Source organism: Natator depressus, chromosome 11, assembly GCF_965152275.1.
Source record: "Natator depressus isolate rNatDep1 chromosome 11, rNatDep2.hap1, whole genome shotgun sequence".
Lineage (NCBI taxonomy): Eukaryota > Metazoa > Chordata > Testudines > Cheloniidae > Natator > Natator depressus.
In genome coordinates this window covers 354,671-377,467 of record NC_134244.1, presented here as the reverse complement: position 1 = coordinate 377,467, position 22,797 = coordinate 354,671, and the positions used below count along the sequence as shown (strand labels likewise).

The 22,797-nt window shown below is 50.3% G+C and overlaps 1 protein-coding gene across 7 annotated transcripts in view; it reads left to right on the top strand.

The window, feature by feature from the left end:
• SLC4A3 (solute carrier family 4 member 3) overlaps positions 1-22,797 on the top strand; it is a 73,076-nt gene that overhangs the window by 10,818 nt on the left and 39,461 nt on the right. For 6 of the 7 annotated variants that reach the window (XM_074966944.1, XM_074966939.1, XM_074966943.1 and 3 more), the window contains 6 exons: positions 1,236-1,392; positions 5,362-5,693; positions 6,113-6,252; positions 8,453-8,664; positions 20,830-20,981; positions 21,791-21,971. In XM_074966944.1, coding sequence (XP_074823045.1) covers positions 1,236-1,392; positions 5,362-5,693; positions 6,113-6,252; positions 8,453-8,664; positions 20,830-20,981; positions 21,791-21,971 — 1,174 coding nt within the window. The remainder of the gene's footprint in view (positions 1-1,235; positions 1,393-5,361; positions 5,694-6,112; positions 6,253-8,452; positions 8,665-20,829; positions 20,982-21,790; positions 21,972-22,797) is intronic. The other variant, XM_074966945.1, reaches the window with a different exon arrangement.

Below are 22,797 nucleotides of genomic sequence, written 5' to 3'. Positions count from 1 at the left end.
AGGGTCCTTCTGGGCAAGGAGAACTGGACACAGCTGGCTGCAGCACCCACCAGAGCCAGTGGGGGTGCTGCGGAGTCCCACCAGGTGCTCCTTCTTTCAGGACAGAGTAGAGGGCCTGCTGGGTCTGGTTTCTATGGGGCAGTCCAACTGGGGTTCCCAAATCCCTGGGCAGGCCACAGCAGGGTAGCAGCTCCTGGCAGCTTGCAGCCGTGCTCCCAGCTGGGCTGCTGGGGCTGCGAGCTGGCTGGGAGTGCGTGGGGGAGGTTGGCTGAGGCCATTTTGCTGCCTATTCCCGTTCAGCACAGACAGATCTGTCACGGTTGGGCCTCCTGTTACCATGGAAACAGAGGAGTCCACAACAGCTCAGCACTGGCATTTCGAGCTGTGCTGATGGAAAATTTTACCAGCTGCTTCTGCTTAGGAAGTGGAAGGGGCAGAAGTGCCGGAGCTTAGTGTTCAAGCTAGTGTGGTAGCCCCTGTACAAGGACAAATCAGACCATGGTCCTGTGCATCCTGAGATAAAGGGGCAGCAGGTGAGAGATCCCTAAGGAAACCCGCAGGGTTCAGACTTCCCAGAGACTAGGGGCACAGGCCTCATCAGAGATGGGAGAGTGTGGGGCAGCCAGTGTCATAGGAGCAACTGTGGGGAGGAAACCTCACCTCTGAGTTCCTCACTCACTTGGGCCCTGAGAGTGGGTTTGAGACATTCGCCCCTCATCACTATTGAAAGAGGAAGCTCCAGGACACAGGACCACCCTCTTTACATACCTAAGGGAGCAGCAGGAACGGAGGGTGAAAACTAGCACAGACTCTGCAGCAGCCTGAACTGAGCAAGGGGAAGTTCCAGCTAAAAACAGGATATGTTCCTCATCTGTGAGAGCAATTAGGCAATGGGATGGACCACTCACGAGTAGGTGATGTAAGCGCCTTCCCTGGGGAGAGGCTGGAGCAGCACAGACAAGGTACTAGTGGCTGTGATGATGAGGAGAGGACATTGGGATGTGGGGGGTCCAGGTTTGGGGGCCCTGCTGTTTTTTTTTTCTGGCTCTCAGTTCAGATTGAGGTTCTGCCCCCAGGTACTTTTGTAGTCTGCATCACTGTGGTGTGAGTAGCTCTACAGTGTTTGCTGCTTCGTGGTAGCTCCTGAGCTCATGCGAAGTGGTGTGCCATTTGTGGGGCCCTGAGATCTGGAGAGCTATACAGGGTTTGACTGCTATCTGGCGATTTCTGTGCAGGACAGCGATAATGCTGAGGAGGCCTTTCCCCCCGCCGAGGACGATGAGGATTTGGATAAGACCTTGTCAATCAAGAGGTTTGGGGACCTGATAAGCAAGTCAGCATCAAGGGATCTGGAAGAGCAGAGACGCAACTACAGTGAGAGAGATTTTGAATGTATGTTGGTTTGAACACACTGCCTGCCTGCGCGCCCACAAATGTCCATCAGACCAAACCCCTCTATACCCTTGGGGCTCAGTCAGGTCTGCAGATCTCAGTAATGTGCTGTTTACCTCCTTCTTGCAGACTGTTAAGGAAGTGGTTGCATATACTCGGTCTCAGCCCCATGCCTGTAGCCCCCATTCTGTCAGTTGCTTTTTATTGTCACCTCTTGTGTAGAGATTTAGCCACTTTCAGTCCACAGGGTAGCATTCCTCAGAGGCTGGGAATCCACTCGCATCCTCACCCTGGCAGCTGGGAACCATCACAGCAATTTCCACATAACTTAAGTTTTCTGTTTAAAAACATTTCTTGACCTTATGTCTGTGAAGAAACTTCCAAATGTGGCCTGAAGCCAAGCTGCCTTCCTGAATCTGCAGACAGACAGCTCCAAAGCTCCTGGTGCCACAGGTTCAGGCATCCCTATAGGTTTCTCAATAGCAGCCATGAAACAGACCAGAATCATGTTCTATGCAGTGGTGGTGTGGCCACCTCAGTCTCAGGGTATTAGAGCGACAAGGTGGGTGAGGCAGTATCTTCTACTGGACCAACTGCAGTTAGTGAGAGACAACTTTTGTTGTTTCTCTCACCACCAGAAGTTGTTCCAATAAAAGATATTACCTCATCCACCTTATCTCTCAGAATCATGTTAGTTTCATTCTACAGCTCCTTGGGGAACAGCAGGAGAGGCAGGCATTGGAGCTGTTCACAGAAGGGCCAGCGCAGCAGAGACTGCCCTCAGCAGCCAAGGGTGAGGGACAGAGAGAGAAGCCAGTAGATTTAGTCTTCTGGTTAACAAGTGTCTGGCAAATTTTCCAAGCTCTGGTGTTTCACTGCATGTCAATTTTAGTTTATTTTCCAGTATAGATTGTGTCTCACACAAATCTCAAGTGTAAAAAGAAAAGGAGTACTTGTGGCACCTTAGAGACTAACCAATTTATTTGAGCATAAGCTTTCGTGAGCTACAGCTCACGAAAGCTTATGCTCAAATAAATTGGTTAGTCTCTAAGGTGCCACAAGTACTCCTTTTCTTTTTACGAATACAGACTAACACGGCTGTTACTCTGAAATCTCAAGTGTGTTATTAAATTTCACATATATCACACATGCTGCTTTCTGGTTGGCCACTCCTTTGGAATTTCTGTCAAAGAAGCACTGATGTTTCTGTTTGTTATAAACCACCCCCAAGAGCCACTTATTGCTCATGCTTCCATTTCCTCCTAGATTCCATATTTTCAAAACATCAGTGCACACAATCACCTGCACATGGAGTTGCTGAGCACTAACAATTCTGCCTTAAGATGACAGATTGTAACACCTGTATAGATTAGTGATCGAACTTCCACTCAGAAGTATTACCTGCATACACAAGTGTTAGTGCTGGAAGTGTGTGCATGGAGGTGTTTGCTTGTGCCGCCAGGACAGAGGTTTCTCTGAAAAACTGACTCTAGATTTTTAGTGACTTTTCTCTTCATATTTGTCCAATATTTTGCTGGAGAGAGAAGGGAGCCTTATTGAGCGGTGATTGAGATGCTCATTCCTCTTTTTCCTTTTTTGGAAGTCAGGACCACATTTGTTTTCCTCTAGTCTTCTGATGTTTCTCCACATTATCCAGGACTCTTCAGAACTAATTATCAGTGGGTCAGTAAATTCATGGGCTAATTCTCTTAAGATCCTAGAGTGACATCATCTGAGCCCATGGAATTGTTTATGTTCAGATTTTACAAGTGTCCCCTGCTCCTTGTCAGGAGCCATTATACAGGCTCTTCCTTCCAGATGGATTGTTCAAACTCCTTTTCTATATTTATCTTGTTGAAGACAGATTTAAAAGGAGCAGTTGAGTATCTGAGCCATCACTGAGGCAGAGCTTTCCAGGTGGACAGGAAATGCCGTGGAGCAGGGAAGGAGAGGATGTGCTGGGTGCACACACGGGGGCAGAGGGACAAGTTGGGAGGAGGTACCGTGGTGCAGGTGAATCATGGGAGAATGTGCAAATCCTGAATTTAGAAGAGAGATGTGGTGGTTTTAGCTCTGAGATGTACTTTCTTGTTACGAATGCTCAATCCTGACTCAGAAGACCCAGTGCAGAGGTCAAGCGTAGAGTTCTTCTCTTCTGGTGGCCAGGCAGGCATATGTCAGCCCTTTCTCAGCACTGTTTTGGGCTAGAGATTGCAGAATCTCTTGCCCTTGGCAGGCAGCTCAAGCCTTCCGTCAGGTCAGCGTTCAGGTTCTTTGTCTCAGCTTAACATGCCACATGATGACCCATTCCAGTTGGAGCTGCAAAGGGAAGAGACTGGGCCTGCACCTTTGTTTGTGCCTTTATGCTGGTGAAAGAGTCCTGGTAGCACTGGTGGGTTTAGTTCTGTCAAGTTTTTTTCCCCCATTTAATGTGTCTTAAGCAATTCAGGTCTTGCACACTCTGGAGACTCTGTCGTGAGCAGAAAAGAGCCAAGGGAGTGGAAGCTGGAGCAGCAGCACAAGGGGGATTTTCGATCAGCCAGCCTGTGTAAAGTGCTTTGGTCCCAGTTTGGTTTTGGGCATGAATATTTAACTCAAATGGCCAGTGAATGTTTTGGGTGAAGGAAACTTTTGTTAAAGAGTAAGAGCTCTGCTCCTTCAATTGACGTCTGAGAGCTCATAATACACTCCCTGAGGCACACTTCTGCCCTGCCAAAAAGCTTCTCCAGTAGAACCAGGGCAGGGCAGACTCAACAATCCTGATATTTCTAGGGGCAAAACCAAGCCCCCAAAACAAACAAAATCCCCCCTGCCCCCGCCCCCCCAAAACCAGCCCACCACCACAAAATGCTTGAAAAACCAAACCAAAGCAAAACTGAAACAACAGTGAACCTGGCCATCTTGTGTGCAGAGGAGGGGGTGCAAGCTCTCATTTTAAATCGTCCTTTGCAGGCCACTTTTCAATCCAGGTAGATTTTATTAGCTTATTATAGGAAAGAGGGAAAAACCTGAAATAAAAGTGGATTACAAAATATGTGGCAGAAAGAGCTGCCGTGTAGACCCAAAGCTGCAAACCCTGAGGCGCCACCAGTGTTTTGGTAACTTCCAGTTGCCTCTCTGGCTGTCTCAATGTCTCTGCTTCAAGTCTCACAGAGTCAGTGTGTCTCCAGCAGGTTGTCTCGGGGAGGCTCTCTGTCTCCAGTAAAACCCTGCAAAAGCAGCTTTCTTTCCTTTCATGTGGAATGATGCGTTTATGCTTCCTCGTACACCAGTGGGGTGACAATTAGTGTTTTTGAGGCAATGCACAGTAATGCCGCTAATTTCTTCTTGTTGCACAGTCCCTGTGACTCCTGTGGCTTCACACCCAGCAAATTCCTTTCTGCGGATTGGTTTAAACTAAAGGCTTGTCTCTTCTTGTTTTAGATCCAGATTTTTAAAACGTAGCCTTCCATTGGTACCTGCAGGCCCAAGTCCTGTCACACAGGTGACTAAGGACCGGATTTGCACCTGCAGTCAGGTACTGGGCCGCCTACATGGTTTTGCTCTCACAGTGCACCTGGAATTAGAAGACCCTAAAAGATGTGGCCTCTAGCATTTTTGTGGACAGAGGAGGGCGGTTTGTAAAAGGTCCACCCCACTTCTACCAGGCTAAGGAGCACGGGCAGCCTGTTGGCTTTGAAGCTCTCAGTAGCCCACTGGCTGCCTTTCAGGAGCACCTTCCCCTGCTGTGCAGCGCACCGAGCAGAGACAGCTCTGTCATAGAGTGTAATGATGGGCTAGTGAGGGTTATCAAGCAGGCCTGGCTCATATTCTTGCCACATAGCTAAGGAGGTTTGCTCTGGCCCTGTGGGCTGCTCCCCCGGCCCTTGATCCCCCCCCGTCCATGCAGTTTCCTGGAGTGGTTTCTGAGGTGCCTGATCGTGTTTGTCCCTGCTGCCTCCTGCCCCTGACTCTCTCTGTCTTTCTCAGTCCATCGCCAAACCTCCCACCATATCCACCATCCCCTTTCCACCCACCTGCCTCCTGCCCTCAAGTTCCAGAAGAGGTTCCCCCATGCCAACCGGAGGAAGAGAAGAAAGAGAAAAAAGAAAAAAACCTCGGTGCCCCCCTCGGACATCACTCCCACCATCCAGGAAGTGGAGGAGGAGGAGGGGGACAAGGAGGAGGAGGAGGGGGACGAGGAGGAGGAAGGAGAGTCGGAGGCAGAAGAGGCCCTGGAGAAAGAGGTCTCACCAGTGTCGGAGGCAGAGGCTCATGAGAAGAGGGACAATCCTAAGCCTGAGCCCCCTAGCAAACCAAAGGCAAGGCTGGGGTGGGAGGGGCCGAGGGAGTCTCACAGGCTCCACCGATGGGTGACGGGGGTCAATGAGGGGTAGAGTCTGGAATAGGCCATGCTCTAGGTGGCGAGAGGAGCTGAGATAGTTTACACCCTGGGGAGGAGGGGCTGGGATGGTCCATTCCCTGGGTGGAAGGCTGGGATGGTCCATTCCCTGGGTGGCGTAGGTCTGGCTGGCTCTATACTGTGGGTAGCAGTGCTTAGTGGGGAGGGTATGGGATGGTTCATTCCCTGAGTGACAGAGGGTTAGGTCTAGGATGGCCCACATCTGAGGGGAGCAGTGGGGGGAAGATCTAGGACCATCCTTTCCCTGTGAGGCGGGTCTGGCTCGCTCATGCAGGGCAGGGTCTGGTTCTTGTGCTCAGACTTGTCTCCTCTCTGCAGTTCACTATTGGGAGTGACGATGAATCCTGCGGTGCCTTGGCCTCTGCACAGTTCCATGTGGAGAAGGAGTGTGGCATCATGTCCCCGATGCCACACCGCGCTGACCTGCTGCTGGAGACGGGCCCAGCCTCTCTCAGCAGGTAGGATGGACTTGACCTGGGGCTGGCTGGTCATTCAAAACGTGCTCAGTAAGTAGGCTTTTTTATTTAGACTCCGATTCAGCTGGTACTTAAGCATGTGCCTAAGTAAGTATAGGGGTAGTCCCACTGAAGATCAGTTAACAGTTTCAGTCTATTTTTAATTCAACAGTCAAATCAACAAAGCAGGCACTCAGTTCCTCATAACATCAAGAGGTAGCATCCTCGGATTCAAACAAAAAGGTTCTGGGTTCAAATTCCACATAGGTGAAATCTTGGTCCAGGTGATAACGTTTGCAGATAATACAAAAATTGAGGGGAGAGGTAAAGAATAAAGAGGACAAATCATTGATGCAGAGCAATCTGGAGCACTTGGTAAGCTGGGCGCAAGCAAACAATATGCATTTTAATATGGCTAAATGTTCCTAGATGCGTGTATTTACAAAGAATGAAGGCCATCCATGCTGGATGGGGGACTCTCTCCCGGGAAGCAGTGACTCTGAGAAAGATTTGGGGGTCATGGTGGAGAATCAGCTCAACATGAGCTCCCAGTGTGATGCTGTGGCCAAAAGAACTAATGGGATCCTGAGATGCACAAACCCAGGAATTTCGACTAGGAGTGGAGAGGTTATTTTACCTCTGTATTCGGAACTGATGTGAATGCTGCTGGAACCCTGCACCCAGTTCTGGTGTTCACAGTTCACGAAGGATGTTGATAAATTGGAAAGAGTTCAGAGAAGAGCCACAAGAATGATTAAAGCATTAGAAAACATGCCCATGCGAGGTATAGTGTAGACATGGCCTAGGCTTGTTTTCTAATGCTTTAAAATCCACATCCCCAAGCGACGCAGTTACACTGACCTAATCCCCAGCTTCTCCCACTGACATAGCTACACCTCTCACGCAGGTGGATTAACTCCCCCGATGGGAGAAGCTCTCCCGTCAGCATAATAATGTCTTCACTACAGCGACACAGGTGCAGTGGTGTGCGTGAAGACAAGCCCGGATAGTCATAGACTCCAAGAGCTCAATCTCTTTTGCTTATCAAAGAGAATATTAATATGTGATTTGATCACAGTCTATAAATACCCATATGGGGAACAGATATTTGATAATGGGGTCTTCCGTGTGGCAGAGGAATGCCTAACACGATCCAATGGCTGGATGTTGAAGCTAGACAAATTCAGACTGGAAATCAGGGGTACATTTTTAATGGTGAGAGTATTTAACTGTTGGAACAACTTACCAAGTGTCATGGTGTATTCTCCATCACTGACCGTTTTAATTCAAGACTGGAATTTTTTAAAAAGCTCTGCTCTAGAAATTATTGTGGGGCAGGTCTCTGGCCTGGGTTATTCCGGAGGTCAGACTGCATGATCCCAAGGGGTCCTTCTGGCCTTGAAATCTATGAATTCCCCTTTGACTCTGACACAAGAGGCAGAGGCTGGGTACATCCTTGCATCCAAGCTCTCCTTCCTTACGCTTCCCCTTCTCTCTCACCATGTGGGTTTGCCTGGGAAGGAGGAAAAGGTGCTAGCATGTGCCCACCCCAGTCCCCGAATCGCTCACTCGCTCAGCCAGGTGTGCTACAGGACCCAACTGGGGCAGGGTCTGGATACAGCCTTCCTGGTTCCCAGGTACAGATGATCGCCCTGGTGACTAGGCTCCCTTACCAGCAGGGGTATCACCTGGGGACTGGATAGTCCCCAGCACAGGTATCTGGGGGGCACCATGCCAGGGAGGGAGGAGCTTGCCTTTCCAGCCTGACTTTCCTTTGCGCCTGGTTCCTGACCCACAGACTGGGAAGCAGTGGGACAGGCCGGGACAGGGCTTGTGGACACAGAGCAAGAACTGTGAGGCTGTGGGCCCATGAGGGATTTCCATCCCTTGTAAGGAAGGGGGGCTTACCCTGTAGGGGAGGGAGCAGAAGCAGCTTTCACTGGGCCTAACTTCTTGAAGCCCCCAGCTGTAGTTTGGGAGTCCCTGAGACATGCCTGCTCCTGGCCAGGGACTCTCAAGCTTTTCAGATAACTGGGTCTGAGGTCAGGGCTGGGAGGGACCCTTCAGCCCAGAGGATGATCTCATGAGAAAAGACTTACAAACAGGAGTTCAGACTGGGAACAACCTCTCCCCCTTCCATCCCACCCCAGTGCTGCCAGCTCTGCTTTGCTGCTACTGCCAGGTTCCCCGTTTGTTTCCTCAGCCTCCCGGAGCCCAGAGAATGTTCGTCTCGGGGATGGGACAGGCGCAAGCCCTGGAGCCAGGTGGTGAGCGGGCAGAGGGTGAGTTATGACCTGAAGGAGCGGATGTGCATTGGCAGTATGACCACTCTGGAGAGTGCAGTGTACCAGCGCGTCCCCACCGATGAGGCCGAGGCCCAGATGCTGGCGTCTGCTGACCTGGACGACATGAAAAGTGAGGCCCTGCTTTGTGACATTTAATGTGTCTCCTGTACAAGTGTCATCCACCCTCTGCCCAACCCATAGACATCAGGCCTGGACATTCCCTCCCCCCCCCCCCCCCGGCCCATCTCCCTGGGCATCAGGCCTGGACATTTCTCCCCCCCCCGGGCCCATCCCCCTCGGCGTCAGGCCTGGGCCTTTACCCCCAGGCCCATCCCCTTGGTTGGAAGGCCTGAGTAACCCAGCCATACCTTCCCTCCCCACTTTGTGTCAGCCCTAAGACTCTGCCATCCCCCTGGGAGCTAGGCCTGGTAGTTGGTCCCACCATTCCTTGGGTGCAGGAGCAAGGAAACATGTCCCCTGCTGTTTCCCCAGCGCTATGCTGAATTTTGATTGAAAAGTTGAACCGAAGTCCTGGCAGTTCATGGTGAGTGGCTACAGACCCCAGGGTCCTTGTAGCAGGAGTGGGGTGTTAGCACCCTTGGCTTGACCCAATTTCACCTGACAGAATTGCAGTCTGCCTCCCTAGATACTGCCAAGAGTTTCCTTTGGTGACAGGATTCTGCTTCACTTCCTGTCTGAACCTGGTGTGCAGGGGTGCTAGGACTAGGGGTTATGAGGATGCAGCAGCACCCCCTGGCTTGACTGTAGTAATAACCAAATATATGACAGGTTTCAGAGTAGCAGCCGTGTTAGTCTGTATCCGCAAAAAGAAAAGGAGTACTTGTGGCACCTTAGAGACTAACAAATTTATTTGAGCAGAAACAACTCTGACATCATAATCAAAAAGGCTGACAAAGGAGGTGCTGTCATCATCATGAATAGGTCAGAATATGAGCAAGAGGCTGCTAGGCAGCTCTCCAACACCACATTCTACAAGCCATTACCCTCTGATCCCACTGGGGGTTACCAAAAGAAACTACACCATCTGCTCAAGAAACTCCCTGAAAAAGCACAAGAACAAATCCTCACAGACACACCCCTAGAACCCTGACCAGGGGTATTCTATCTGCTACCCAAGATCCATAAACCTGGAAATCCTGGACGCCCCATCATCTCAGGCATTGGCACCCTGACAGCAGGATTGTTTGGCTATGTAGACTCCCTCCTCAGGCCCTACGCTACCAGCACTCCCAGCTATCTTCGAGACACCACTGACTTCCTGAGGAAACTACAATCCATCCGTGATCTTCCTGAAAACACCATCCTAGCCACTATGGATGTAGAAGCCCTCTACACCAACATTCCACACAAAGATGGACTACAAGCCGTCAGGAACAATATCCCTGATAATATCACGGCAAACCTGGAGGCTGAACTTTGTGACTTTGTCGTCACCCATAACTATTTCACATTTGGGGACAATGTATACCTTCAAATCAGCAACACTGCTATGGGTACCCGCATGGCCCCACAGTATGCCAACATTTTTATGGCTGACTTAGAACAACGCTTCCTCGGCTCTCGTCCCCTAATGCCCCTACTCTACTTGCACTACATTGATGACATCTTCTTCATCTGGACCCATGGAAAAGAAGCCCTTGAGGAATTCCACCATGATTTCAACAATTTCCATCCCACCATCAACCTCAGCCTGGACCAGTCCACACAATAGATCCACTTCCTGGACACTACAGTGCTAATAAGCGATGGTCACATAAACACCACCCTATACCGGAAACCTACTGACCGCTATACTTACCTACATGCCTCCAGCTTTCACCCAGATCACACCACACGATCCATTGTCTACAGCCAAGCTCTACGATATAACCGCATTTGCTCCAACCCCTCAGACAGAGACAAACACCTACAAGATCTCTATCAAGCATTCTTACAACTACAATACCCACCTGCTGAAGTGAAGAAACAGACTGACAGAGCCAGAAGAGTACCCAGAAGTCACCTACTACAGGATAGGCCCAACAAAGAAAATAACAGAACGCCACTAGCCGTCACCTTCAGCCCCCAACTAAAACCTCTCCAATGCATCATCAAGGATCTACAACCTATCCTGAAGGACGACCCATCATTCTCACAGATCTTGGGAGACAGGCCAGTCCTTGCTTACAGACAGCCCCCCAACCTGAAGCAAATACTCACCAGCAACCACACACCACACAACAGAACCACTAACCCAGGGACCAATCCTTGCAACAAAGCCCTTTGCCAACTGAGTCCACATATCTATTCAGGGGACACCATCATAGGGTCTAATCACATCAGCCACACTATCAGAGGCTCATTCACCTGCACTTCTACCAGTGTGATATATGCCATCATGTGCCAGCAATGCCCCTCTGCCATGTACATTGGCCAAACTGGACAGTCTCTACGTAAAAGAATAAATGGACACAAATCAGACGTCAAGAATTATAACATTCAAAAACCAGTCGGAGAACACTTCAATCTCTCTGGTCACTTGATTACAGACCTAAAAGTGGCAATTCTTCAACAAAAAAACTTCAAAAACAGGCTCCGATGAGAGACTGCTGATTTGGAATTAATTTGCAAACTGGACACGATTAACTTAGGCTTGAATAAAGACTGGGAGTGGATGAGTCATTACACAAAGTAAAACTATTTCCCCATATTTATTCCCCACCCCACACTGTTCCTCACACGTTCTTGTCAACTGCTGGAAATCCACCTTGATTATCACTACAAAAGGTTTTTTTTTTCTCTCCTGCTGGTAATAGCTCACCTTACCTGATCACTCTCGTTACAGTGTGTATGGTAACACCCATTGTTTCATGTCCTCTGTGTATATAAAATCTCCCCACTGTATTTTCCACTGAATGCATCCGATGAAGTGAGCTGTAGCTCATGAAAGTTTATGGTCAAATAAATTTGTTAGTCTCTAAGGTGCCACGAGTACTCCTTTTCTTTTAACCAAATATATGGTTGCCACTTTCAGCACCCCTGCTATAAAAATTATTCCAGCTCCCCTGCTGGTGTGTGGTGTCCCTGTGCTTTGCTCTCCCCTTCCCCCAGCAAGTCGAGGCTGCCTTTCAGCGAGGGTGGGTGATTCCTGGGGAGCTTGTATCAGTTTGGTGACTTTGTAAAGTGTTTTGGGGGTCTATAGAACCATCCTCATTGTCACACAGGGAGCTGTCACCTCCTGGTGTGGAATACAGGGGACCTTGGAGAGAGACCCAGGGTCCCAGTTACTAGATGTGCCTCTGACCTGATGGTTTAGACAGTCTGGAGTCTAAACACTTCTTGCAGCTTTATCTGGAGACTGTTAGCTGCATTCGCAGGCACCACCATCTCAACGGTCACTTACTGTCCTGGAACAAGAGACCTCAGCTAGCACTTCTTCCCCATTAGCCCTCCATCCTTACCTGTGGCACCCTTCCTGCTATTTCCAGCCCTGGGCTCTCCCTTCCGCTCTGCTGATGCTCTTCTATCCTGCCCTGCAGTCCTGGGCTCTCTTTCCCCTCCCCACAGCTCCGCTAGTGTCCCTTAATCCCAACCCGCAGCCCCCTGCTGCCTTGCCTGGGACTCCCCCCTTCCACTCTGCTGATGCCCTCAGTTTGGACTCACTCATGTAGCTCCAACCCTTGGCTCTGTGTCTTTTTTCACCTCCATCCTGTTACCATCTTGATTTTAGGGCTCCATGCATCCCTTAGTTCCAGCCCTCTCCTCTGGACATACTTTCCCAGCTAGCAGTGCCTTTGCTTGCCAGGAGAGTGCTGGTATTGCAGCAGCCTTGTTTGAGGAGCTGTCCTCTCTGAAAAAGGGAGAAACCTCTGCTGAAGTGACTCTGAGGGAGCTGAAGCCCAGAATCACTGGATAATTGTTGCCCAGCTGGGACCTGTGACTTGTGTTTCCTGTTGTTTAGAGAGGCACCTGGGGCCCTAGGGGTGCAGCGTGTGTCCTAGGATCTGCCCCTGTGCGTACGTGAGAGCAGATGGAAGAGACGTCATGGAAATGCATGCTCTGGGCCTGAGGACATGGAGAATTCAATAGGCTGCTTTCCAGGCTGGAGAGGGAGGGAGCGAGACATCAAAGGGGGAGAGAGGGAGAGGAGCAGGCAGTGCTACACACGCACAGGGTCTCTGGACCTCCAGCAGGAAGCCCTTCTGCTGATGAAGAGCCCCTTGGCCCAGAGAGCTAGTGAAGAAAGCCCTGCAAATTACAAGCTTTCCCGCAGCAAACCTCCCCCAGTGGAAACTTTCTTTCCAGGAGCTCATCAGTCCCAAGGGCTGCCGCCACCAGCATCACATGCCTTCCCCCAGCCGAGGGGGACCCAAACAGTGAGGGCATGGCGGTCTCCATGGCGCTACAAAAATCCTGACAGGTCATCCAGAGCAGGGACCTTGCTGGGCAGCTCGTCTTCTGGAACTCAGATAAACGACACCAAACTTTGGTCTTGCAAGTGTGGTGCATAGCTCATGGGCCTTGACCCCTGACCTTGCCAAGGACACAATGACAGCCATTCATGATGGAGAGGAGGCAGGAGGTGGTGACAGCCCAGAGGTGGGGATAGGCAGCTGCATCCACAGCACGGTCTGCTACGAAGACTTGGAGGAGTTTGCCCTCAGTTTTGAAGATTATGATTTATGGGAGGCCATCAGAAACCAGCTGGGTTACCCTGGTGGGGAGCCTGTCTGTAAGTACCTGACCTGCACTCCCGCACTGCAGTGAAGGGCTCAGGGCCCTGAACTGAGCTCTCTCTCACACTCACTCACACATGCAGGGTGCTGTCTGTCCATTGCTCTGTGTCTCAGAATAGGCGCCCCTGAGTTAGAGTTTGCAGCACACAGCTCCCATCCAGACAGTTCCTAGTATTCCCTCTATGTGCCCCTGTGTCTGAGCACTTGGAAGACGCTGCCCATTGTCTGTGTTGTGTCTCAGGTATCTGTGCAGGACCAGTCACTGTGGTGTTGAGGCACTTCTCTATCATGTTACCTGAGCAATCCTGGATGCAGATCCGGAGTGGTCTGCCCCACAACCAGAGAAGATGCAGCCCCGGACTGGAACTTATTGTGGCAACAACATTTCATCATTTTGTCTTTGGCACCAAGCTGGTGTAGCCTGGCAGTCTCAGGATACGCAAAGCCTAGGGCAGAGTCTCAGGCTGTTATGTACACTGTTTGCTGGAATTTGAGCGGGGGTCTGGGATCTGACTGCACTATCAGCTGGTATCAAGTTCTCGGCTCTGCAGTGTGGACTAAAGATAGTGGGGAAGAATTTAGTAGTATGTGTGGCCCTGGGTGTGAAACCTGCAGCTGGGCAAGATCCAGTGACTGGAGAAGAAGAAAGATGAGAAGAGGCATGAAAGAGAGGTGTGTGTGTGCGTGTGTGTGTGTGTGTGTGTGAGAGAGAGAGAGAGAATATGCTGGGAGCAGTTTTTCTCCTCTTCTTTTGTCATCCCCTTATCCATCCACCCACCTGGTCTTGGAGGCCCTTCCAGCGATTATATAGAAATCAGAGAGCCCAGCCCTGGCTCCTGTTGCCTGTCTCTCCCCAGGGCGGGGCAGGGTAGGCTGCATGCGTGTTGGTATGTGGGTTTTGTAAGGAGGTGGCGGCGAAAGCAGCAGTAAAGAGGTGGCTTTACACTTCAGCTTGAAGCCAGCAGTATTACTACTCGTATTTTATTGTGGTAGCTGCCCAAAGGCCCCCTCTTGTCCTGGGTGCTGTCCCCGGTCCAAGGATCTCACAAGAGGCAAGTTTCAGAGTAACAGCCGTGTTAGTCTGTATTCGCAAAAAGAAAAGGAGTACTTGTGGCACCTTAGAGACTAACCAATTTATTTGAGCATGAGCTTTCGTGAGCTACAGCTCACTTCCTCATGCTCAAATAAATTGGTTAGTCTCTAAGGTGCCACAAGTACTCCTTTTCTTTTTACAAGAGGCAAGATGGGCTTTTGGTTAAAGCCCTGGGCTAGGACTTGGTAGCTTGGGATTCAGTTCCTGGCTCTGCTGCAGACTCTTGGTATGAGCCTGGGAAAGTTGCCCCATCCCCATGTGTAAAACGGTGATAACCCTCTCGCCTTCTGTCCGTCTCTTCTCTTTGGAGTGGACATACTGGGGGGCAGGGACTGCCCTTGCAATGGTCTGTGCAGCACCCAATATGCTGGGGTCCTGCCCTTCGCTGACGCCTTGAGGTGCTGCTGTAAAACTGTTGCTGATAACGAAGGTGCTGGGAATGGAAAGCAAGGTGCTTGGTGAGTTGTCAGGCCTGCTTTTTGTTACTTCCATTCTTTTGAAATGTGATGATTTACACTTGACCCAGGCATTCCCTGTGTTTGTGTGTTTGGTCTCCCCCCACCTTCTTCGGTGGTTTGTTTTTACCAGCAGCAGTTTCTGAGTTGGACTGACTCAGCGCTCAGTCTCTTTGAAAGCTTATATTAGGGGTGTGGAGGAAGCAAAGACGGGTTTCTTTACCTTCACTGTGGCATTAATAAATCCCAGTTAGCAGATCTGTTCTGGGTAATGCACAGCATGGTCAAGCTAGGTGGTCTCAGTCCAGTCACAGAGTGGGATGCTCCTGTCAGGAGTGTTTAGTTACTTTGAAGATGCCATCCCTCAGGTTTCGCTGGAGCTGTTGTTTCAGGAAAGAGGAGAACAAACAGTCTTTTTCGCTTGAGTTTCAGCCAGCAACATGCACTTAGATTCGTAGATTCCAAGGCCAGAAGGGACCATTGTGATCTTCTAGTCTGACCTCCTGCATAACACAGACCAGAGGCCTGCCCCACAATAGTTCCTTTTGAACTTGAACATATTTTTAAAAAAATCCAATCTTGATTTAAAAATAGTCAGTGATGGAGAATTCACCATGACACTGAATAAATAGATTCATAGATATTAAGGTCAGAAGGGACCATTATGATCATCTAGTCTGACCTCCTGCACAATGCAGGCCACAGAATCTCACCCACCCACTCCTGCAATAAACCTCTCACCTCTGTCTGAGCTACTGAAGTCCTCAAATCATGGTTTAAAGACTTCAAGGAGTAGAGAATCCTCCAGCAAGTGACCCATGCTACAGAGGAAGGCGAAAAACCTCCAGGGCCTCTTCCAATCTACCCTGGAGGAAAATTCCTTCCCGACCCCAAATACGGCGATCAGCTGAACCCTGAACATATGGGCAAGATTCACCAGCCAGATACCCAGGAAAGAATTCTCTGTAGTAAATCAGATCCCACCCCATCTAACATCCCATCGCAGGCCATTGGGCCTATTTACCATGAATATTTAAAGATCAATTAATTGCCAAAATCATGTTATCCCATCATACCATCTCCTCCATAAACTTATCGAGTTTAATCTTAAAGCCAGATAGGTCTTTTGCCCCCACTGCTTCCCTTGGAAGGCTATTCCAAAACTTCACTCCTCTGATGGTTAGAAAATTGTTCCAAGGGTTAATTATTCTAGCAGCTAAAAATGTACACCTTATTTCCTGTCTGAATTTGTCTAGCTGCTTCTTCCAGCCATTAGATCATGTCAAATCTTTCCCTGCTAAACTGAAGGGCCCATTATCAAATATTTGTTCCCCGTGTAGGTGCTTATTGGCTATGATCAAGTCACTCCTTAACCTTCTCTTTGTTAAGCTAAATATATTGAGCTCCTTAAGTCTGTGATTATAAGGCAAGTTTTCCAATCCTTTAATCATTCTCGAGGTTCTTCTCTGAACCCTCTCCAATATATCAACATCCTCCTTGAACTGTGGACACCAGAACTGGGTACACTATTTCCCCAGTGGCCACACCAGTGCCAAATACAGAGGTAAAATAACCTCTCTGCTCCTATTTGTAATGCTTGGATCCATAAGTAGGGGAATTTTCATTTGTGTTTTTGGCCACAGTGTCACACTGACGGATCATGTTCTGCTGATTATCCACCATGATCCACACGCCTTTTTCAGAGTCCCTGATTGCCAGGATAAAGTTCCCCCCTTCCTGTAAGTATGGCTTACAGTCTTTGTTCCTAGATAAATGCACTTATATTTAGCCATATTAAAACAAGTATTGGTTGCTTGCACCCCACTCACCAAGTGCTCCAGATCGCTCTGTATCACTGACTTGTCCTCTGCATTATCTACCCTTCCCCAATCTTTGTGTCAGCTGCAAACTAAGGTTCTTGAGAGAGAGCTTTGGGCCATGGCTTGACTGTCCAGCACAGGTGCTCCTTGGCTGGTGAAGGCCGGGGGAACCTGCTGAATCTCTTAGTGGAGGAGACTCTCAATGACTTTCTTTGGGAGGGACATGTACCAATCATTAGACCTTTGATCAATAAACTGTGTTTGGAAATTGAACATAAGAACGGCCATACCGGGTCAGACCAATGGTCCATCTAGCCCAGCATCCTGTCTTCTGACAGTGGACAATGCCAGGTACTTCAGAGGGAATGAATAGAACAGGGAATTGCCCAGTGATCCATCCCATGTCACCCATTCCCAGCTTCTATCTCACCAGTTATCACCCTGTCTCACACTTCACTCCTGGCACAATCACAAAAAGGTAGTGATAAGGCAACTTCCGCAGTATCTGGTGTCCTTGGATGTTTCTTTTTACTCCACTCGCATTGGCTTTAGGCCAGGGTGGGGCAGACGACTATGCCGAGTGTTTTAGGGCTTGTCTACACAGAAACTCGGTGCACCGCAAGCCGGGGTGAAAGCCTACAGGGCACTAGCAAGCCGCACGTTAACTGGCCATGTGGCCTTGTTACTGCACTGTTCCATAGGTTGTAAGAGCAGGACATCAGTGCACTAGAGCAGTGGTTCCCAGCCAGAGGTCCGGGGTCCCCTGGGGGGCCACGAGCAGGTTTCAGGGGGTCTGCCAAGCAGGGCCAGTGTTCGGCTTTCTGCCCTGGGTCCCAACAAGTCTAAGTCCCACTGGACGGGGGTGAAGCGTTGGGGCCCTGAGCCCCACCACCTGGGGCTGAAGCAGAAGCCTGAGCAACTTAGCTTCACAGTGCCCCCAGTGGCATGGGGCCCTGGGCAACAGCCCTGCTTGGTACTCCTTAACGCCGGCCCTGGCTTTTACATGCAGAAAACCAGTTGCTGTGGCACAGGGGGGCTGTGGGGTTTTTATAACATGTTTGGGAGGCCTCAGAAAGAAAAAGGGTGAGAACCCCTGCACTCAAGAACTTTTAGTGTGCGGTTGCAGGGTCCACACCGTGACTTGGTGCACAGCAGGCTTGTCACGCATTAGGCCTTTCTTTAGACACGCCTTAGCCAATAATCTCCTGCTGCTGACTCAGAACAAGGGCCAGATTTACAATAGTGACCTCTGATCTTAGGTGCTGAACGTCCGATACCTTGAGCTTGATTTGTGGATGGGCAGAGCACCCAGAACTCAGACTGAAGCCACTGGGAGCCCTTCTGAAGAACTGGTCCTGAGGTGCCTCAGGCTGGGTTCCTTACTGAGATCCCCAAACCAGTGGCCGTTTTTGAAGGATGTAGGCCCATCTTTGCACGCTGAGTCGGTTAGCTCTGTCAGCTGCCTTCCGTCATGGCGACCACGGGATCATCATGCTGCATCCACCGCTCTTAGCGGAGGCAGCGGAGGTGTCTGAGAGGTTCCAATGCTTTCCTCCAAAGAGATTGCAGAAGGCAGTATTTATAGGGAATTGCTCACCTGCCCTGAGCGCCCTCATGCAGAGCCTGCCGAGCTCCGTCGTCCGCCCCTTCGTATTCACCGACTGCAAGAAGCCACTGGAGGGGCTAGTGAGAGGCTTGGCCTCTTCAGTTTCACAGGCAAAGCCTCGCCATGGCTTTCCAGGCTTCTAGCTCCTCGAGGGCATGATGCCTGGGGCTGTTCCTCAGGTGACCAATGCAGAATGCTGTTCCTGCTATTGGATTGGCATTTCCCATTGGGAGACTCACTGTGTGACCTCAGGCTTGTTGGGCCCCTGTTGCTACCTGTAGCATGGGGATAAGTACGCTTTCCCTACATCACGGGTGTGTTGTGAGACTAAATGAGGATGGAGGCGAAGAAATTTATACATCAACAAGTCAGTTTGGTAATGTGCCTCGTGAGCATAGTGTCAAAAGGTGTAGTCACATCTTGTGCCCTCACCTCATACAGATCACACACGCTCATTGCACTCACACAGCAGCCACACACTTCTTTTCACATGCATTCGCATCACATCCACATTCATAAAGGACTGTCATGCACAAAGACACACCGTTCTGCCCCGGACGCACACCATACAAATAGTGAAATCCGTGTGCACACACATGAATGCAGAGAGAACATGTGGCCCCCTTGCAGTGCAGCTCCCAGAACACCAGCAGCAGCTCGCTGGCATCAACGGGCAGTTATTGGCTGCCATTGATATTCCAGTAATGGAATGTGGAAGAGTCAAACTGTCAGCAGGACTCACATCAGCCGCGCAGTCAATGGGGAAAATCCCCACAGGCTCAGTATGGATCTATTCTATCTTTAACGTAGTGACCCAGATTCCCAAGGAGCGAGGCTGTGGTGTGGCTGTCCTGGCGCTGGAGACCTCCTTCCTGTGGCTGGAAGGGGCCCACATTCCCATGGGTACAGGGCATAGCACTGCAAACCGTTGCTGAGGTGCTGCAGCGCCAGTGAGGAAATCGCTTTTCTTTGAAGTCTGGTGCTTTTCACATTCTGAAGGTCAAAGTTCTTGAGGCCTGGCTGAAAGAGGACAGTGTGCAGATGCTGCCTTTCATCCCGGGCAGGCAGGGCTGACCTGAGAGACTTGGGGGCCTCCCAGGCAAGATGACTCTCCTTCCCTGATGAGCCTCTCAGGGGGAACAGATCTTGCTCCACAGACCAGCACATAATAGGAAACAGTGGACTGGGGGGCTCCCTGACTAGCCTAATCCACCTTTCGCTGTGGCTCATCACCCCGTAACAAAGCCCCCTTTCATCTGCGTTCTCCAAGGAAGCTTCAGCTTCTCCGCCTCGGCTTGGGCAATGGCAGGGGAGTCTCACCCCTCCACAGCACGCTGTTGTCACAGCACTAATGCAGTCAGAAGGGCAGTCACTGTTCAGGCCTGTTGCATGGGGGTTTATGTTCACTGTCCCTTTTCTCTGCTAATGCCACCAGCACTGCAGGAGCCAAGTCTGGTGTAGATGTAACAGCTAGCGCTGACAGAGTGCAGTGGTCAGCCTGTAATGCAGCCTTGCTGTTCAGGTGTCTTTGAGTCAGCCAGCTGGGCGCTGCAACTCAGAACTGGAAGAGATCAAGAAAGCTGCATGACTGATCCCTTGGAAGTCAGGGATTGCTAGAGTTAATTGTGCAGCCTTCACTCTGGCCCCATGTGTGTTTGCATTATTACACTGCAGCCTTTCACTGCATAATCATGTAACAGAACGTGTCATCCAGTGTTTTCTGCAGCCATAGATACTTCCATGTGTCACTGGGCTGTGGCTGAGGAATCCCTCCCCTCCATGCTACACGGCTGAATTAGCCACAGTCACACTTAGCATGGCCTTTCTGCACGTGGAGCATTGACAGAAATGGCTTTTAAAAACGAACCTCACACCCCAAGCTCTGCAAGGACACAAAATCTGATCTTCAGACTCTCCCAGCAGAGCCTAATCAGGCCTAATTCTCACCATGTTACAGCAAAAAACCCCCAGACTCAGCCAGGAGAGCCCCTTTCCTGGGTGAGGTTTCTCTCTTGCTCACAAAGAGCAGAGGAACATTAAAATGGAGCACAAAAATACTCTCCCACTGAGTGCTTCTTACCCAACCTTAGGCATCGTCTCCCTGCGAGGCTGTTCCTGGAGCCACCATTAGTGCCTGGCAGTCCCTGGGCATTCAAAGGCACTTATCACTCAGGGCAGTTTCCCTGTCAGATTGTAGCATTGCACTCCCCCATGCTGTGGTGCTGGAGCTGGCCCAGAAGGGTCCAGGACATTGCTACTCCTGGGAAGTGCATGTGGAATTTCATCACTCGCCTCCTACTCAGAAATGGGATAATCAATTTATTTGACCTTTAATTGACAAATTCATGCTCAGGCAGAGTGCAGCTTGGAAAGAGTCATCCCAATGGGTGAGAGTTCTCAAATGTTAGAAACAGCCAAATACTGGGGGCTACAAGAACTTGACTCGCTAGAGCGTGAGCGCTTCAGCTGTAATGGGAATGCTAGCAGGAGCTGCTGAGAGACCTGTATGTTTGCCTGCCTGCCTGCCTGCCAGCACATTTCCATTAAACACACCATCCATCTTTCCTTGCTTGCTTTGTCTCCAGGCCACCGCTTTGAAGATAACCCTGGTGTGAGGCGGCATCTGGTGAAGAAACCATCTAGGAACCAGAGCACCAGAACCAGCAGGAAGATGGTGTCAACCCCGTCTGTCAAGAAGAAGAAGAAGAAGAAGAAGCTGGACAGGCGGCCCCATGAGGTATATAAGCCACACCCTCTCTAGGTGGCCACAAATCACGTCAGGCCCCCAAAAGCAGGAGATGGGCTTAGAAATAACGAGACTTTAAAAGTAGTAAATGTGGGATTCTGATTGTTTGCTTTCTGCCTTCTGGTCTTAGGGTTCAGATTTTCAATCTTTTCTCCACAGCCAGGATGGCTGAAAACTTACTTTTTAAAATGAAAGCAGAGATTCTTACAAAAATCATATCCCTGCAAAAGGTCTGGTTTTAAGAAACACATCAAATATCCTGATAATTGCAATAAAATCAGGGGAGTTGGCAGCACAGTAATGGCACCACCCTGCTGAGAGCAGTGACAGGATGGGAGGTCTCTTGGGCAGGGGGGAATCTCTTCTGTCTTGGCCAGTGATTGGTGAGAGAGGCAAAATCTTTGCACTAGAGACAATGAGAGCTGCAGTGTAGAACCATTCACGTCCCTCCAGGGTCACTGTGTGCTCTGGAGTGGCATATGTGAAAGAATGGGTGCGCTATGCTTTGGTGTTGTGCATTGCTGGGGACTCCTGCCAGCTGTCCCTGGGATATTTGTTCTAGCCACTTCTGGTCACCAAACCTTTTGTACGTTAAAGAGCGAGAGAGGACACCATTGCTCCCCCATTCCTTTAGGTGTCCTGTGCCTGGGCCAGTTAGCAGAGTCCTTGGGCCCAGTGTTCTCCACTCAGCTGTTGGAGTGAGGTGAAGACAAGGTGATATCGCCTGAGGAGCCGGTATTGCTGAGGAGGCTCCCCGCTGCTGTCGAGTTGAATGATTTTGCTTTAACCCCGGGCGGCAGGTGTTTGTGGAGCTGAACGAGCTGGTCGTAGATAAGAACCAGGAGATGCACTGGAAGGAGACAGCGCGCTGGATCAAGTTTGAGGAGGATGTGGAGGAGGAAACAGCACGGTGGGGGAAGCCTCATGTAGCCTCACTATCCTTCCGCAGCCTACTGGAGCTCAGGAAGACCATTGCTCACGGTGAGTCTCGACAGCCTTTGCATGACCGATGGGCTCCTGCAGAGAGAGGACAGGAGAACTGCCCAGGTGAATTTGGGCCTCATGGGGGAGACATTTGTAGGGCAGCTGCTATTCATGGGTTCTGTTTCCTTAATAGACATTTCAACAGTGTCTCAACCCAGGTTCTTTTAAGGAAAGCTAAGGAAGTGAGAGAGGCTCCTATGGCCTGTGTGACCAGGCTTTGGCATGGGTGTCAGGGTCCCTTCTCTGGTGTGCAAGGCCCCATGTCCTATCAGACCCAACTGCTGACTTCAAGCACTGGCTGGAACATGCACCCTGTGTCAGGGCCTGTGCATTGGGCCAATAAAGAGGCCAAACAGGGTTTTGTGTTTTTAAATTTTGTCTTTTCCATAAGAAATTCAGGTCCTCTCTAGGCAGGAGACTGTGCAGCCTAGATGGGAACTAGTGAAACAGGACACACCATTGCCAAAAGCTGTGCAGTTGCGAGCTGCTGGTCGGAGGTGTTTTGTTGAAATGAGTCACATTCTCTAAAGCCCGGAATGGCCTGGGAACCTCCTACCAGGGCGACACCTCTTCACAGCGGCACCTAAGCCAGGGCCCTCTCAGTAGGAAAGAGCGGGGGCTGTTGGCAGGGCATTCTCTGGGTGGAGCTATTGACTTTGGAACTTGCTCCCCCTGGTCTGGAACAGTCTGAGTCTGCTGGCAAAGCCCCCTGCATGAGCAAGCATTTGGGCAGGGGTTGGGGGCGGGTAAGTGGAACAATGGGGCTGGGAGACTGGTATGTGCCATATTGGCTGCCTGGAGCTCAGTGCGTTTGTGTTGGGGC